The sequence below is a fragment of the Typha angustifolia genome, chromosome 12 (genome assembly GCF_048772165.1).
Source record: "Typha angustifolia cultivar Huaian chromosome 12, ASM4877216v1, whole genome shotgun sequence".
Taxonomy (NCBI): domain Eukaryota; kingdom Viridiplantae; phylum Streptophyta; class Magnoliopsida; order Poales; family Typhaceae; genus Typha; species Typha angustifolia.
This window is the reverse complement of record NC_133250.1, coordinates 8189635-8204868: the sequence shown is the minus strand read 5'-3', so window position 1 is coordinate 8204868 and position 15234 is coordinate 8189635. Positions and strand designations below refer to the sequence as shown.

General features: G+C 37.0%; 2 protein-coding genes across 2 annotated transcripts; both read right to left on the bottom strand.

Annotated features, from left to right (window-relative positions):
* On the bottom strand, positions 1 to 9655 carry LOC140771631 (protein argonaute 16-like). The gene is made up of 23 exons (XM_073113196.1): positions 9450 to 9655; positions 6807 to 7035; positions 6523 to 6725; positions 5229 to 5432; positions 4983 to 5119; positions 4810 to 4907; positions 4595 to 4692; positions 4318 to 4480; positions 4098 to 4214; positions 3913 to 4020; positions 3721 to 3783; positions 3527 to 3640; positions 3280 to 3445; positions 3088 to 3200; positions 2831 to 2968; positions 2577 to 2707; positions 2298 to 2363; positions 1659 to 1722; positions 1452 to 1563; positions 1295 to 1368; positions 958 to 1052; positions 840 to 871; positions 1 to 740 (listed from the first exon to the last, which is right to left on the bottom strand). The coding sequence occupies exons 2-23, from the start codon at positions 7032 to 7034 to the stop codon at positions 565 to 567; spliced, it is 2700 nt and encodes an 899-aa protein (XP_072969297.1). The 5' UTR covers position 7035; positions 9450 to 9655; the 3' UTR covers positions 1 to 564.
* Positions 9656 to 10842: 1187 nt separating this feature from the next.
* Positions 10843 to 13054, bottom strand: LOC140772233 (probable plastid-lipid-associated protein 2, chloroplastic). Its single transcript, XM_073114203.1, has 3 exons — positions 12514 to 13054; positions 11839 to 12037; positions 10843 to 11332 (listed from the first exon to the last, which is right to left on the bottom strand). The coding sequence occupies exons 1-3, from the start codon at positions 12948 to 12950 to the stop codon at positions 11009 to 11011; spliced, it is 960 nt and encodes a 319-aa protein (XP_072970304.1). The 5' UTR covers positions 12951 to 13054; the 3' UTR covers positions 10843 to 11008.
* Between the last annotated feature and the right edge of the window lie 2180 nt (positions 13055 to 15234).

Below are 15234 nucleotides of genomic sequence, written 5' to 3'. Positions count from 1 at the left end.
TAAGGCAAAGTTTAGATTTGCAAGATTACCTGCCAGTTAAAGCCTTACGGGCGAATTATTGCAACAAAGAAACTTCTCCTGAGATACGAGTGTAGAAATATATGTTACTCATCAACTAGCAGGATGTTTACATATTACTCTGCAACTCCGACAGAAAGTTGTATATTAAGCCAAAAGGATAACATTACTATCTAGACTCTGATACTACGACTACTGCCGTTCTTCCAAAACGATGTACAAGTGAAGGATTTCAGAGTACAAAAGTAACCAACTTGAAAACCCTTTCCAAGGCACAGATTATATATATGTGCTAAACAAAAAATAAACTTATAAACCCCTCTCACCAGCCCCTCGCTAAAAAAAACCTGGAAGGAAAAAAAAGAAAAAGAAAAAATCCTACCTGATTCTAGACCTATAAAGGACTGTATTTACCCACGACAAAATTCCAGTATCACCTGTAACCTATCACAGGAGCCATTTGGGGGGGAAAAAAATTTAAACAGCCAAATTAGTAACTATATTATATTCACCAAAAATGCCATGTCGTAGTTAGTACTCATCGCCTTAACAGAAGAACATGGAACTGCACACATTGTCATGCAGCCTAGGGAGTTCGGGAATGGCTGGTTGTCCTGCCGCAGAGCCGCTTCCATGTCCAGATGAGGTCTCGGAGAGTTCCTCAAATTTAATGAACTGGGACATCTGTTGGGCCGCCAGGTGAGCATAGACTATCGGTGCCACTGAACAATAAAAAAACAAGTATCATTAACACATCTAAGCTATTGTCTATTAGCAACTGATAACTAAAAAGAGAGCAAGAAAGTAGTGATCCAGCTTACCAATGGATATGGCAGTTGTGCTCCTCTGATACCTGTGAATTAAGGAATATTAAAAAAAAAATCATTTATCAGTATCTACCTCCATAAACACTTAAAGCTGTTAATATACAAGGCTTACACATAGGAAAGTGAGTGGACAAGCTTCTGTAGGTCATCAGTGGAGAATCCAATCTCGTCAAGCAACACATGGTAATGTGTTGGACGTGAGGTTCCCTACAATAAATACAAGAATCAGACCCTTCATTACTAGCAACAACAAAATATAACAAAGACAAGAAAGCCTAGAGCTTTTTATTTATGCCAGCAAATGATGCTGCAAAAGGTCAATAGCTTCACATGTTTTAGGTGCAAACAGACTAAATTTCAGAGGGAGAGAGAGAGAGATAGAGAGGGAAATAAAAGCAATCTTTTTCCAGCATTATTAAGCTTAAAATCAAAGATACAAGGAAACTTACGATCATTCCTGCATGAGCACACATGTAAAAGTCGTAGTTTCTTGGATGAACAATGTTGGTATCCACAACAGTCCCTATTCACCAAGTCAAATTTTGAGAAAAAAATTTCTGCTAAAATCTATTCTACTAACACAAAACATGTGTTATAATGACAGACCAGGTGGAACATTATCAGGGGCATCAGCCCGAAAAAGCTTTGTATGGTGGTTCTTCTGCCCCACAATTAGAGTAAACTTTGGAGCGGTACTCTCTCCCATATACTCATACGCCTGTTACAAATGAAAAGTAAAACCAAATACTAAAAACAAGTATCTCAATACCACCAAAAAATCGACTAGCCTAACTATCAAGCATAGGTAAGTACCTGTCTAATTTGATCTAGTTCAATATTCAAAACTTGGCTGAATTGTGATTCACTTACACCATCCCTACAGAGAAAAAATAAATAAATATTGATACATAAAAACCAGGAGTGCAAAATATACCACAAAGCTATTTAACTATTCTACACCTACTTTATCTTGCATTATTATATTCTAAAAATGAACCTAGTCTATTTTCAATTCATTGGCTAAATTATTATCTACCCATATGAGCAGCTCATCTTCAACCCAAAAGCTGTCTTGAGAAGAGCATGCTCACTTGAGCTTGGGCCACCATAGCTTGTTGATGTTCGGTCTAAGTTTAAAAACCTTTGACAATATAATTCACCATATAATTTGTGTTGACAGAAAACTAGTAGTAAACTCATTTTCCCTAGAAGACAATATCATTTATGATGCCCATCTTTCCAGAATCCAATAATCATATAAATTTATTTATGAACTCTGAGGTCAAAGTCAATTTAAGTTCCATACATATAAAGTTTCACAAGTCCAGAAAGTATGCAGTGTCATTTGAAATAGCAAAATAATACCCTCAACAACAGTAATGGAACACACAAACCTAGTAAGGTTAGAAATATGCAACTGGAAATAATTTGCTCAAATCATTTCCTTGGTACCTGAAAATGATTATCTGAGAAGGTTTACGTGTGCCACTGGTCTGATAGAAGTCCACTAACAGCTCCCTGGTATTCCGGAAAAAGCTGATGTTCAGAACACAGCAAAAACTAAATAACCTAACAAAAATCACATCAACTTGGTGACCTTTTGCAGTATAGGTTTAATCATGGTTTCACTGGGTGACAAGTTCGAGCCTTGTGATATTGCCAACTTGTCTAGGATTTTTAATTATTATTAATTTATTACAGTGCATCATTAGTAATTTGCAAAACAATTACCTGATGATGCCATCATCTTTTCCATTTGCTTGAGGTTTGAAAAGAGAATCTATCATCTCTACTTTTGGTGACTGTGTTCGCACAGATGCTCTATATCGTGATATCAATGGCCAATATCTAGACCCAACCACCTAATAATTAAAAATATATATAAATAAATTATCATTCAAAGTATGCAACTATTGTAAGAAGTATGTGGAAGCAACTCTAGCATGGCAATCAAGTTATATGCAGTTATATGAAGCTTATCTTACCGCTGCAATGGATGGTATGTCTGAGCGACCTGGTGAACCATGAGAAACATCCATCCCCAAAATCAGTGTAGGAATTTCATTTACTAGTGGGAGACACTGTGTATGTTCCAGAGCTAGTAAGGAATTCAGGCCACCAAGCTGACAAAGAGAAATTTTTTAATTTTAAAAAGTAAAACAATAAGGAAAACATTACTATAACACCACAGAACATGACAAAATTAGATATCTATATCATTATATATAATTAATTTTCATACCTTGGAATTTATTTTTAGAAGGAGATTCGTCAAGTACTGGTCATTGATTCTAGTAGGAGAAATACATTGAGTAATTATACCCACTTCATGAAGATTTTTCTTCTTCCACGGCCCTTCAAGGAAGGAAAAATTAGTTAACATGAGTAGTGTCGAAGATCAACAGGGAAACAGATTAGGTAATAAATTTCTGACCATAAATTTCAGAGTTCTTTCTCTCTGGCAGAACGCATAGAAGAAATTGAGGGGGGCCTGGTAGTTGTAAACGAATTTTTTCAAACATCCTTTCAACTCGTACAACAGGCCCAGATCTGAGCCATTGACGATCCTCATCAATCAACGTGAATGGGCGTTCTATATGCTGCAAAATTCAATTACCATATTAGAAACTTGAAGCTTAATGCTAATCAAATTGGGCAAATGGCATATCAAGATTACTTACAATCCCTTTATTTCTTCCACAGTTTATAAGTTCCCTTGAGAGATGACTCATATCACACCGAGCAGAAAAATTTACAATAGCCCATTTTTCAATCTTAATGGGAGCCCACAGCCTCTGTTGAAGAGATGAGAAAAATGGGTTACAGCCAATTTATATAACAAAAGATATGACTAATACTTCTCCATGTTCCTGACCTTATTGTTAAAGTTCCATCGTCCATTGCGAGGAAAGCAGTCCTCCTTGTTACCAACTTTCAACTATACACAATTAGAAAATGGTGAAGACACTTTTTAAGCAACATAAGTCAAAACTGCTGCATACGAAATATTAGCTAAGTGCAGCAAAATGGTCCAAATAAAACTTTCTACAGCTCACTGTATAATTACCATTGGTGCTGTAAGAACACGGCCTTCCACCCTGGTGAGTTGTTTCTCAATATGAATACCACAAGTAGATAGCATTGGGTCATCATCATACCTATTGTTTCTCACGGCCTTCATCATAAATTATCTATCATTAGTAATAACTGAAGGTCAACAGCAAAACTTGAACCAGACTAGCAAGTACATACATCAGTAACCACTCTAATCCGGTCTTGTGGCTTCTGCCGTGATTTTTCCACTAGTGAAGCTCTCTGCTGAGAAGACAACGCCTTAGTATAGCGCTGCAGCGATACCAGGTTACATAGCTGCAATAATATTATAGAAAACAGAATGAGCCTTAGTATAGACCTGCAGCGATACCAGGAAGATGATGATGATAAAATCACAAAACATATAAAAGCTGCAAACCTCAATAGGGAGGTAATTAGGGCGTTTTGGTTTTCCCACATCTAAACAGGGCATATTGGCTGACCATGACAGCTCTATTCTTCGGGTACTTTTGAAATACTCACTAACAGTAATCTCAACAATTTGACCTTCCCCACTATCATCTCTTATTTTCATTGGGAAACTGCAAGCAGGATACATGATCAAAGGCAGAATAACAAGCTAGGAAAAAAACCACAAGTAGCAAAATAGAGTCAAAAAATGACCAATATGTTGGAAAGCAAAATGAAAGGAATACACTTGCTGTCGACATGGCAGCTCACTAAGCCCAATTATCTTGAACTCCATGCCATTGTGATTAGTTTTGATCCTCATATTCTTCAACATCCGTTTGGCCTGTAGAATTCCAGCTAAAGATTTATAAGAATCTCAAAGGGAAATTGCCTTGGACACTAGAACCACTTGCATGTCAATAAAAGATATTAGATGCGTAAATGCCACATATCATCACACCTTGATCCAGTCAATTTGTTTAGGATCTTTAACATTTTGATTTGCCAATAGAAAGTCAATAACAGGACCAGGAGTCATAATCATTGTAGTGGAAACATCTGCAGAAAGTACAATGAGAAATCATATAAAAGATCATCAACATTCAAATTCAGGGCAAATCGAAGAACAAATACCCATATTTAATGCTAATCCACCCAAAGTAGTGTGAAAGCTTGAGTGGAATCCACGACATCCACTGACACCACCACCCAAATCAACAAAATTCATATGATCTCCATTAAAAAAAGATTGTTTAACGAGGAGGCAACCCCTGCAAAAGTAGGCAATGTTTAGACAACCACATTATTGTCTCAAGTGGGTAAAACATAACAGAACAGAGAGCTTAGCTAGTTTGGGATGATATATATTGTAAGAAAGACCTCTTTGCCTGTTGTTGCCTCAATATGATGTCAAGAACCCTCTGAGCATCTTGAGTATGTTCTGGCTCACTACCTCTGAGTGCAAGAGTAATGGACTTCAGGGGAATCTTGGCAGCATAACTAATCTCTACTTTAAATGCTTTTGCAAGTTGTGAACGCTTTGATCGCTTCAAATCACCTTCGATTGGGCTTCCACCAGCAGACCTGTAGAGGAGAAAATAGGTAATTCTTGACTTCTTGTTGCTATCAATCAACCAAGCCTTCTCCAAAAAGCAAGGAGTCAACTATAGAACACAACTTGATGTTGAGGTTCTACCCATTCTGGGACTTCTACAATGGGTTACAATTGCAACCTAAGAGCAACCCTCTAGATTAGGTAATGGATCCCAGCAAAAGCAGAATTAGATGTTTCCAATGATTTTTCATAGTTCATTGATAATTGCAAGATTATATTTAAAAGTTCTTTTTCTTTTAAATGTTACTTATTTAATTCTACAGGTTCATGCTGTTTATTTAACTTGCTAGTACAAGGAAGAAATTTTTTGAAGTAAGACAAATTAATACTTTTCAGAAATGTAACAAAAGATCTAGCTTCATTGGCTGCACTCCATGTGCGAAAGTGATTTTCCAAGGGACTGTCAAGCAAAAACTGGCCAAAACCAAAAGAAGATAGATCTACGATAGCTCTACAGCCACTAAAACCACTATTTTCAAATACATAGGATAAACCCATGCTTCTCTAAAAGCCAAGGTTATTGGAGTACTTGGTGAGATAACATTAAGTCAGAGAATGAGGTCTTGAGTTTAAATTGTGCCAATCCTACCTTGGCAATTTAACAAAAAAGTCTCCACCCATTTAAGATAAGTTCATTTCTTGGCTCTAACAAAGATGCCTCAATTCCATAGAAAAGAGTAAGTGTAAGAATATGAAGGATTAAAAACACTGTTCACTAAAGTGCATATTGCTCCACAATCATGATGGTAAAGTGCATATTGTTCACTCATATTGCTCTAAAATCATGGTGAAAATTGGAGAATCTGAATTTCAAACCTCAGCTAATCATGCTGAATCAAAGTATCAAACAGTTCTTCTTTGGCATATTGCTCAACAATCATGATGGTTATTGGACTAAAATACAACAAGAGAAGCACATGAGTGACATAGAAATTAGAAATGTTCCATGTTGTAACATGGCAAATGAAGGAAGAGGGATAGAAAGCAGGTACTGGTCTATGAAACTGAAAATATTAGGTTTTCACATTGCACAATGTAACAAGAACTACAAAAACATACCTAGCTGAAGATCCTTCCAAGATAACTGTAAACTCAAAATTGTTCTGCGGAAGAGGTCCCAAAGTGAATAAACTTTTTTCTCCATCATAAGCAAACTGTTTTCCGGCAAGTTCTGAACTATAGGTCTGGTGTAACTTCTCAATAATCTTTCTGCCCGTTTCCTTACTCTCAATAGCTCGCTTATCTTCAGATGTTATAGAGACCTACATGCATTAGAGCTAAATTAATATTGGCATGTAAAAGAAACCAACCACGCTTCGTGAGAACCAGAGATAGTCCAATACACTGTACTGATAGAAAATTGCATCATTGTTACTAAGCCGGACACTGAAATGGTTTGAAAGCAACTGAATCCGTGCTCCATCACTCCCATAACCAGGCCGAGCCATTGGAGTACGCTTTGCTGTTTGTGGTTTTTGAGAAACTTGATCAGGGACTATATGGGGGGGTTTGACAACTGGAAGTGGGACAGGTAAGGCTTCCTCTCGGCTTCCATCCTTTTCTGAAGCCATGCTGCCATATTTCCAACAGATAAAGTTGAGTTATGAACAGTAAACTCTACAAATTTAACATCATGCACAACAGAGGATGACAAAACACGTAACTAATGCCAACAGAAGTAAATTCTAAAAACCAGACAAGCTTACAAAAAGGAGTCTTGAGTATCAAAAAATGCAAACCAACATAAACAAAGAAAATAGAGAGAAAAAAAAATGATAATAAAAATATATAAATATTGTGTTATCAACAGAAATGTGTGGAAAGTAATCTTAAGCCAAGATGCAGATACATAACCCCTTTTGCAGCAGCGGCAAAATTGATGAGTCCAACTGTTGAAAAAAGGGTGCCAAGCCTTACCTAAGTGACACCTCAGTACCGAACCTCTAAGAACAACAGAAATATAGGATTTCTACTAAATTCTCGCATTGGAAAACTCACAGCAATTTGAGAGCAACCAAAGATTAGCTGAAAAGGGCATAAAATTGGGGGCTTTTGCAATTTAATTGCATTTGGTTTTTTATTTAGCATATGAAATTAAGTGCATATATTGATTATAGCCGGTGCACATTTTGTTATAATGGACTGCACATAATTCATTTATGCAGTGCACACTAGTCCATTATTACAAATCAAAAGCAATTAAATTGCAAAAGCCCCAATAAAGTTAGTTACACCTATATGCTATCAAAAAATGCAGCTAAAGCCAAAACAAATCATACTTACCCAATGAAAGCATAAAAGTATTGATATCAAGAGAAGTATAGTAAGCAGGATGAGCAACCCTAACAACATATACAACAGCAAAAAAGACTGCTCAACCAGAGAAAACCAAGCAACCAAAACTAAATAAAAAGGAGAACCATAACAGAGGAAGAGATCTTTTCATGCTCAAATGATAAATCATAACAGCTTGTCTCACAAGAATTGAACAGATAAGATTTAATCAAGAAGTTTTTTGGAAATTGAAGCATGCTGAAATGGAGGGAAAGAAACAAAATAAAAAATCAAACGTGAGAAAGGGTGAGCATGATACACATCACAACAAATAGATACACAAACACAAACAGCCAAAATCAGCAGACTAGTGGCAAAAAATAAACATGTGAAGAATGGCCCATATTATGGAATATCATGCAGGAACCTTATATCACATAGAGAGGAGCAGTTAAAGTACCTTCAAATCAGGGAAGGATATATATTAAGCAAAAGAAGAGAAGGAAATTCTACTTTGTCATTGTTTTAAAATCAGGGAAATATTGTATGGCAGCATTTGGTCTCACAAAGAAAAGAGTAGAACCCAGCACATGCAACCAGAATTCATACAAAATAGCTGGAAAATCTAGCTAACTAACAAGATTAAAAAGAATATGCTTCCTAAATTTATTAGAACAAAGATATTATTGAAAAGAATTAATAACAGGAGAACTGATACTCATACCAAACATAAGAAACAGCAATCGAACGACCAATAAAACGGAGCTAAAGCAGCAAAACTATTTAACATGCGTGCCTGCTTCTTTCCAGGTAAAAACGGATGCATAATATACAAAATCTGGAAAACAGAGCAGAAGCATACAGGCAGCTAACTTAACAAACACCTTACAGAAAAGTTAATTTCCGGTAGCAATTTATCTCTATTATATGATCAACAAATAACAGGCTCACTCACCTAAAATAGAAATAAAGATAAATAAAAGTAGCTCTAAATGGGGGAAAAGGCAAAGTGAAAAAATAAATAAATTGTAGACGATAAAGCTCTAATAATTCCTTCAAGTACGAGAAAACCATTTATCGGCAGCAACAAACCAAACATAAAACAGCGCTAAAACCCACATGCAACAGTTAAGTGTATGTCAAAAACCCTAGAAAAATATACGGATGCATAAAAATATCACCGAGGAAACAGAGAAAGAAAAACAAGTTCTGATTAGACCAACCAATGCATGAAAGAAAAAAATCATCAAAGGCCACCAAATCAAGCAGGAATCGATGGTAAGGGCATCAAAACCCCAGGAAGCTAGACCAAGATAAAACGTCAAAATAGATACTTCAAATCAAGCTGCATTGCTTCCGAGGACTCCAGAGAGACTGGATAATAGCTCCGTCGAAAGAATCCATAATTCCGTCGTCCAAAGAGCAACTAAAGAAGCCAAAACCCTAGCGAACAGAGAAGGACGTGACAACCAATTCAACTCCCAAATCCTTAAACCAACCGAGAACCGAGGACCAAGGACGAGCATCACTCGCTCCAAACCATGGATCACTATAACAGATTCGTCAAAATTGACGAAAGAGAAAAAAAAAAAAAAAAGCGAGATCGACGGAAACCGAATCAACGCACACGTGAGAGAGAAGAATCGACAAGGATACGCTGGTCGAAAGCGCGCCGATCAATGAGAATAAGAGGAAGAGATCGAGATCGAGACCTTGACCGGAGAGAGATCTCAGAAGAGGACGAGGAGGCGGCTTCGGCTTCTCCTTCTTCGCCTCCTTCGCTTCTCTTCGCCTCTCGGTCCTTGTGATTCTATAGAGAGAGAGAGAGAGAGAGAGAGTGGAGGGAAACCAAAAGACTAAATTAGAGATGACAGAGGGACGTTTGGGTGAGGGTTTTCACTATATATTCGACGGGAGGTTTTTATATCGGGGCGTCGGAAACATGGTTCATTGAAAATAAAATGCTATGCTTAGAAATACTTCATTATTATTATTATTATTATTTTCATGTAGTGCATACGTGGCTCCATGTCAGAAGTGGATCGACGTAAAGAGAGAATTAAATAAGGGCTGTCATTGTTCCGCGTTGCATAGATTAATGAAAATAGAAATAGGATAGGGCTACCTATAACTAGAAACTTCTATGTTTATATTTCCATTTTAAGAAAAAAAAAAGTGGGTTAATTTGCAAATTACATTTTCGTTTTTACGTAATAGGTCCAATTTTAGTTTCCTTTGGAACGGCGGTATGTCTATTAAATTTTCAAAATTGTCACTTTACTGACAAATAATGGTATGCCCAATAATACTGTATGAGTACACTAAATTTTTATTTACAGACAATATATATTCATCAGCAGTAATTATTATAAAATAAATAGAAAAACTGTCGATAAATAAGATGATACTATATCTCTTGTTTATAAAATATTTATAGTTACTTTTTATTAAGATAATATGAGAGACTAATGCATTAATGCTGCAGTCTTTTTTTTTTTATATATCTTTGTCTCAAGATTACGTAGGTGTTAAAAAATATTTACTCTCTATCACATATAATGCGAATAAGAAAATTATTATATAAAATTTAAAGAATAAAAATAATAAATATATAGGGAAAAAGAATTTAACTAGGGTATTAAAGAGCAAAAACTAGTAGGATATGTAAAAAATAATTTCGGAACAGGAAGCTCTAACTTAGAACCTGAAGAGTAGAAAAATAGTTCAATACATAAATAACGGCAGAACAAGAAGTTATACCTTAAAACTTCAAAAGTTAAAAACAATGAAATATGTAGATAACTACAGAAAAGGAAGTTATAACTCAAGAGTCAAAAACAATGACATACATAGATAACTACGGGATGTGAAATTATAACTTGGAATTCAAAAGGTAAAAATAGCGAAATATGTAAACAAATGCATACACATCAAAGAAACGTAACTTGTGTGAAATATCATCTTTATCAGAATATATGAACTAACATTCCAATACAATTCTTCCATTCAATTATGCCCCTTATTTAACAAAATAGAGTAGCCATCATCTCAGTAGACTCTCCTGTTTGCTAAGCCATTAGATGTACTTAAAAATGCATGCTAGTATTGTCTTTCATCATCAGCCTCATATTATAGCATCCAACTGTTTATTTTAATTACACAGAGTTTCACGACTAGTAATATCTAACATTTCATATTTACTTACACAAGCATTTCATTGCTAATACATATGTAATCTAGCAATGAAACTTTAAGAACCATAACTAGGTCTTCAGGCATCAGTTTTACTTAGAAGAGAGCTTCCTTCTTTAATCAGCACAAAGACACTGCTACCATCGCCTCTTGAGATTCTAAGCTCCTCATCAAGGTAGGTGGTTAGCAACCAGGACTGGGCATTACTATTGCTGATAGGGATCTTAAGTGGTGGTTGTCCAGAGATCGTTCTTGCTACAGATGACGCCGCATCTTGAATAGAAGTAAACACACCCTTGAAAGGAGAGAGGTCAATGTTCTGCCCAAAGAACTCTACTTTCTCGGGTAGAACAATGGAGTCGGTAAGCTGTGGAGTGCCGACGACACCCTCCTCGAATTTGATCTGGAAATAGTCAATAAGGAACTTTAGTTGTCAAACTCGGGAACACAGAAGGACGACTGCAGAGATGCTAAATAAGCATAAACTTGTATAATCAACATTTGTGACAAAATTTGATATATTCTTATAGTTCTGAGGTTATGTTTATCTCCAAAATCTTAATGATTGATAACTATTGCCGCCCTAAGCAAAATGCATGTTCTTCATTCTTTATATCAGAGAAGACCTATACCAAAATTATCTCATGTGCTCCTCCACTTTACCTTCAAACTTCCTAATTTCCTATATACTCCTACCTCATTCTAAATTAAGTAAAATGGCGATCTGCTGTAACTTATTTTGAAATATCCATCCAAAACTCATACCTTGAAAAGTCTGACAGGATCTAACTTATTTCACTTACACTTCCCCTATTTCATGCAACCTACTGGTACCTGATCAACATATTTAAAAACGTAGGATGCTAATATTAGAAGTGTAAAATATAAAGAATTCGAGATTGAAGGTACCTGGACACGCTTGGGGCTTCGGACTTCAAATGTAGCATTGGTGGTGACAGAGGTGGTAGCAAGTGGCCCAGAAAACTGCACTGAGTTTTGCACTGTGAAGTTGTCTGAATCGATCGTCTGTGATATCTCCTCCACCTTCACCAACTGCTGCAGCCTCCCCGATCCCAACAATGGGAATAACTGTGAGAATGATGTATACCTGCAACAATTGAACCAAATCCCTGTTTCAATTTTTTTCCTACTCACACTACTTAATTCAGGATTATCAAATCTTGGGCTTCCAGACTAGAAAACATTACGAATTAATTGAGCCCAAGCGATCAGTTTGTTCAGAAAATTATGAGAAAAAAGGATAGAATTTTTCCGGTTTTCTCATAGAATTTATCAGAACAAAAGTAATAAATTATTAATGATATACCAAAGCCTCTTTTAATTTTGATCATATTGCTCACCAGAATGGACTTCAGAGACTTATCGATGGAGTTAGAGTCTATAATGAAAGAAAAAAGAAAAAGCATTTATTTACATAAAATAATTAGGAATCATCACTACAAGCTAAGAATATAGTAAAAAAGAAATTATAAAGTAACTCGTCACTAACTCGGAAATGAGGTAACGATCTAAACCAAACTAAAAAGGAATAAAAGGAAGAGAATTTTAGTTCAAGAGAATTACGCCAAGATCCATTTCCCGTTGAGTAGCTGCAACGCTTCGGTGGGTGCCGGAGTCGGATTCTTCGCCTCGAGCTGTGTGATGAGTTCTATGATCTCCGCCCTGGTCTCGCTCGACGCGTTCAAACCCCGATCCGTCCCATACAACAAATCCTTCAGCTTACTCTTCAGCTCCGCCACCTCGCTCGGCTCCACCTCCACCTCCTCGGCAACCGCCACTGGGGCAGCCTCCTCCCCCCACTCGTCGTCGTCCGCCGCCGCCCTCGGCCGGAACCCCGCCTTCGCCGGCCTACTCACCATGCCCCTCAAGATCGGGAAGGGTTTGCCTGCGACAGCGACTGGGAGGGAGGACGGGAGGTTCCGGTGCGCCGCCGCAGACGACGAGGAGGGCATCGGTGGGGCTTTGAGAGAGAGGGGGTTCCAAGATGCGGCTCCTGCCATGGATTCTTCCTTGGGCTTCTTCTGTCCCTTGGTGATTGGTGATCGGAGAGGTCTAGGGTTTCGAGTCCTCGGATGGAGGAGTGCAGCAAGGCGAGGGCTTATAAATTAATAAATGCGAGGTAGATTTCTGCAAAAACTTCACCTCGTCCTGTCCTAAGAAAGGTAATCTACACTTTCTCTCGAAACGAGTCTCCTTTCGCCACGTTTCCATTTGACAGACGTGGGGTATTACTATTCGTAGCTAAGGTGCAGCGTGCGACGCTATCGTTCACAGGATTCAAGGAGGATTATATCAGCGGTTTAGAATGTGACACGTGGTGGTTCTGTGTATGAAAATCTTTACATCCAGTGGCTGCCCGCCACTGAGGATGGTGTGTGGAGGGAGAGAAATACTCAAATACGGCCAGGAGACGTGGTTCTAGAAATTTCTCGAATACGCATTAGATTGATACGTGTCGTGTTGGGATTGGTAGCACGCAGCGTGTAATGTGCTCGGGTTCTGAGTTTACTAGGGAGGGCTCTTTTCCAACGCATTACAGGGGCTAATCTTTAAATATATTTTCCACTCTTTTTTCTTTTTTTTTTTTCTTTTTTTTTTGTGAATAAGAAGTTTGATTCAGCTCTGTCAATCCCCTAGGGAGGGAGGCATCAAAAGTAAGAAGGTTACAAAAGGCTGGAGGTAATGGGTCATCAGACCCGAACAAAGTGGATTCGAAACCGAGCTTCCCCTACTTGGCCGCCCAATCGGTCACCCGGTTCCTTTCTCTCAAATTATGTATCACAGAATTTGAAAAAGAGCTAAGCAGAGACTTACACTCGGCAACTAATCCCTTTAATTGCTAGGGGCAACCAACTTCCGCCTTCAAGATTCCAACTAGCTCCCGGCAGTCGGATTCGACCTCGATGCTGGAGTTGCCTATAGCCAACTTGAGACCAATCCGGAGGGCCGACCCCTCCGCTAGCAGAGCCGACTCGCTTGGGATAGGCTCCCAAGCAGTCGATATAAGTGAGCCATCGGCTGCCCGAATCATTACGTCGGCCCCACCTTGATGCTCCCTGGGCGAGCATGAACCGTCAACGTTAACCTTTACCTATCCCGAGGGGATTTTCCACTATTCATTTTAAAACAAAATTACGTATATATCTTAGCAATAGATAAAAGACCAAGTTTTGAGAGCTATATCTAGTATCTACAAACACTGAATTAAAAATAATTAATGAGTAAATGAATTAAGGGATTTTAGCATACACTGAATTTAATGGATGTTAGAGGTGTACATGTAAAAAAGAAAAAAATATTGAGAATAATGGGACACCCCATGAAATCTATTAAAAGTTTAGAAGGTATATATATTAGAAGGAAAGAAAAATGACACAGGATTTTTTGGAAGGAAAATAAATTCGCCAAGCCAAATATTTCTGATATGATGTAGATAAATTGCCATGGTGAGAGCTCCCTTTTTGAAGATAATATTATTTTTGATACAAAATTAAATAGAGAAACATATCTCATTTACTTGTATAATCTGTCTCTAAGGATTTATGATAATCACACTATAAATTCCTCAAATATGGATGTAATGATCTGTTCTTCAATTTTGAAGAGAAGAGGTATACATGTAAAATTGCTTTTGTAGTAAGGTTTTGACTAATTTGTTATTTACTATAAAAAAAAGATATTATTGTTTGACAATAGTCTTTAAATAATTTAGTAAAGAACTACACTTTTTATTTTATTAATAGAGAGTCGTTTGTAAGTTATCATAGACTAAAATTAGAGGTAAGTCATCTTGACAGATAAGTCTCCTCAATACTATTATATTTTCCTATTAAAAATTATTACTAGATTAAGTTTAGGCCTTTAGGGGGAAATTTACTTTTACTTTAGAGAAAAAATTTGAGAGTGACGATTAAATATCACAAAAAAAAGATATCTATGTAAAAGTAAAAGTTATACGGTTTATGAGTCTAATTATAATTAACTCTAAATTAATTAATAAACTGCTGATATAGAGATAGAAGCTTTCTAAACCGTTTTCTCTAAAAGTAATTTACTGAGCTGCTTACTTGGCCAAAAAAATTATAGTATTTTATATTTGCGACGAGTAGTAGATTGGTTAAAAACTCAATTTTCAGATGTCTAAGAATGAAAAACCTAGACTTATCAAACATTTCAGAAGTTGAGAGATTGCTTCAATCACTAGAACATATGAGCATGCTTTGTCTATGAAACTTTTCTTATCTTAATCACCATATTAAGGCATGCTTTGTGCATGAATTTGGC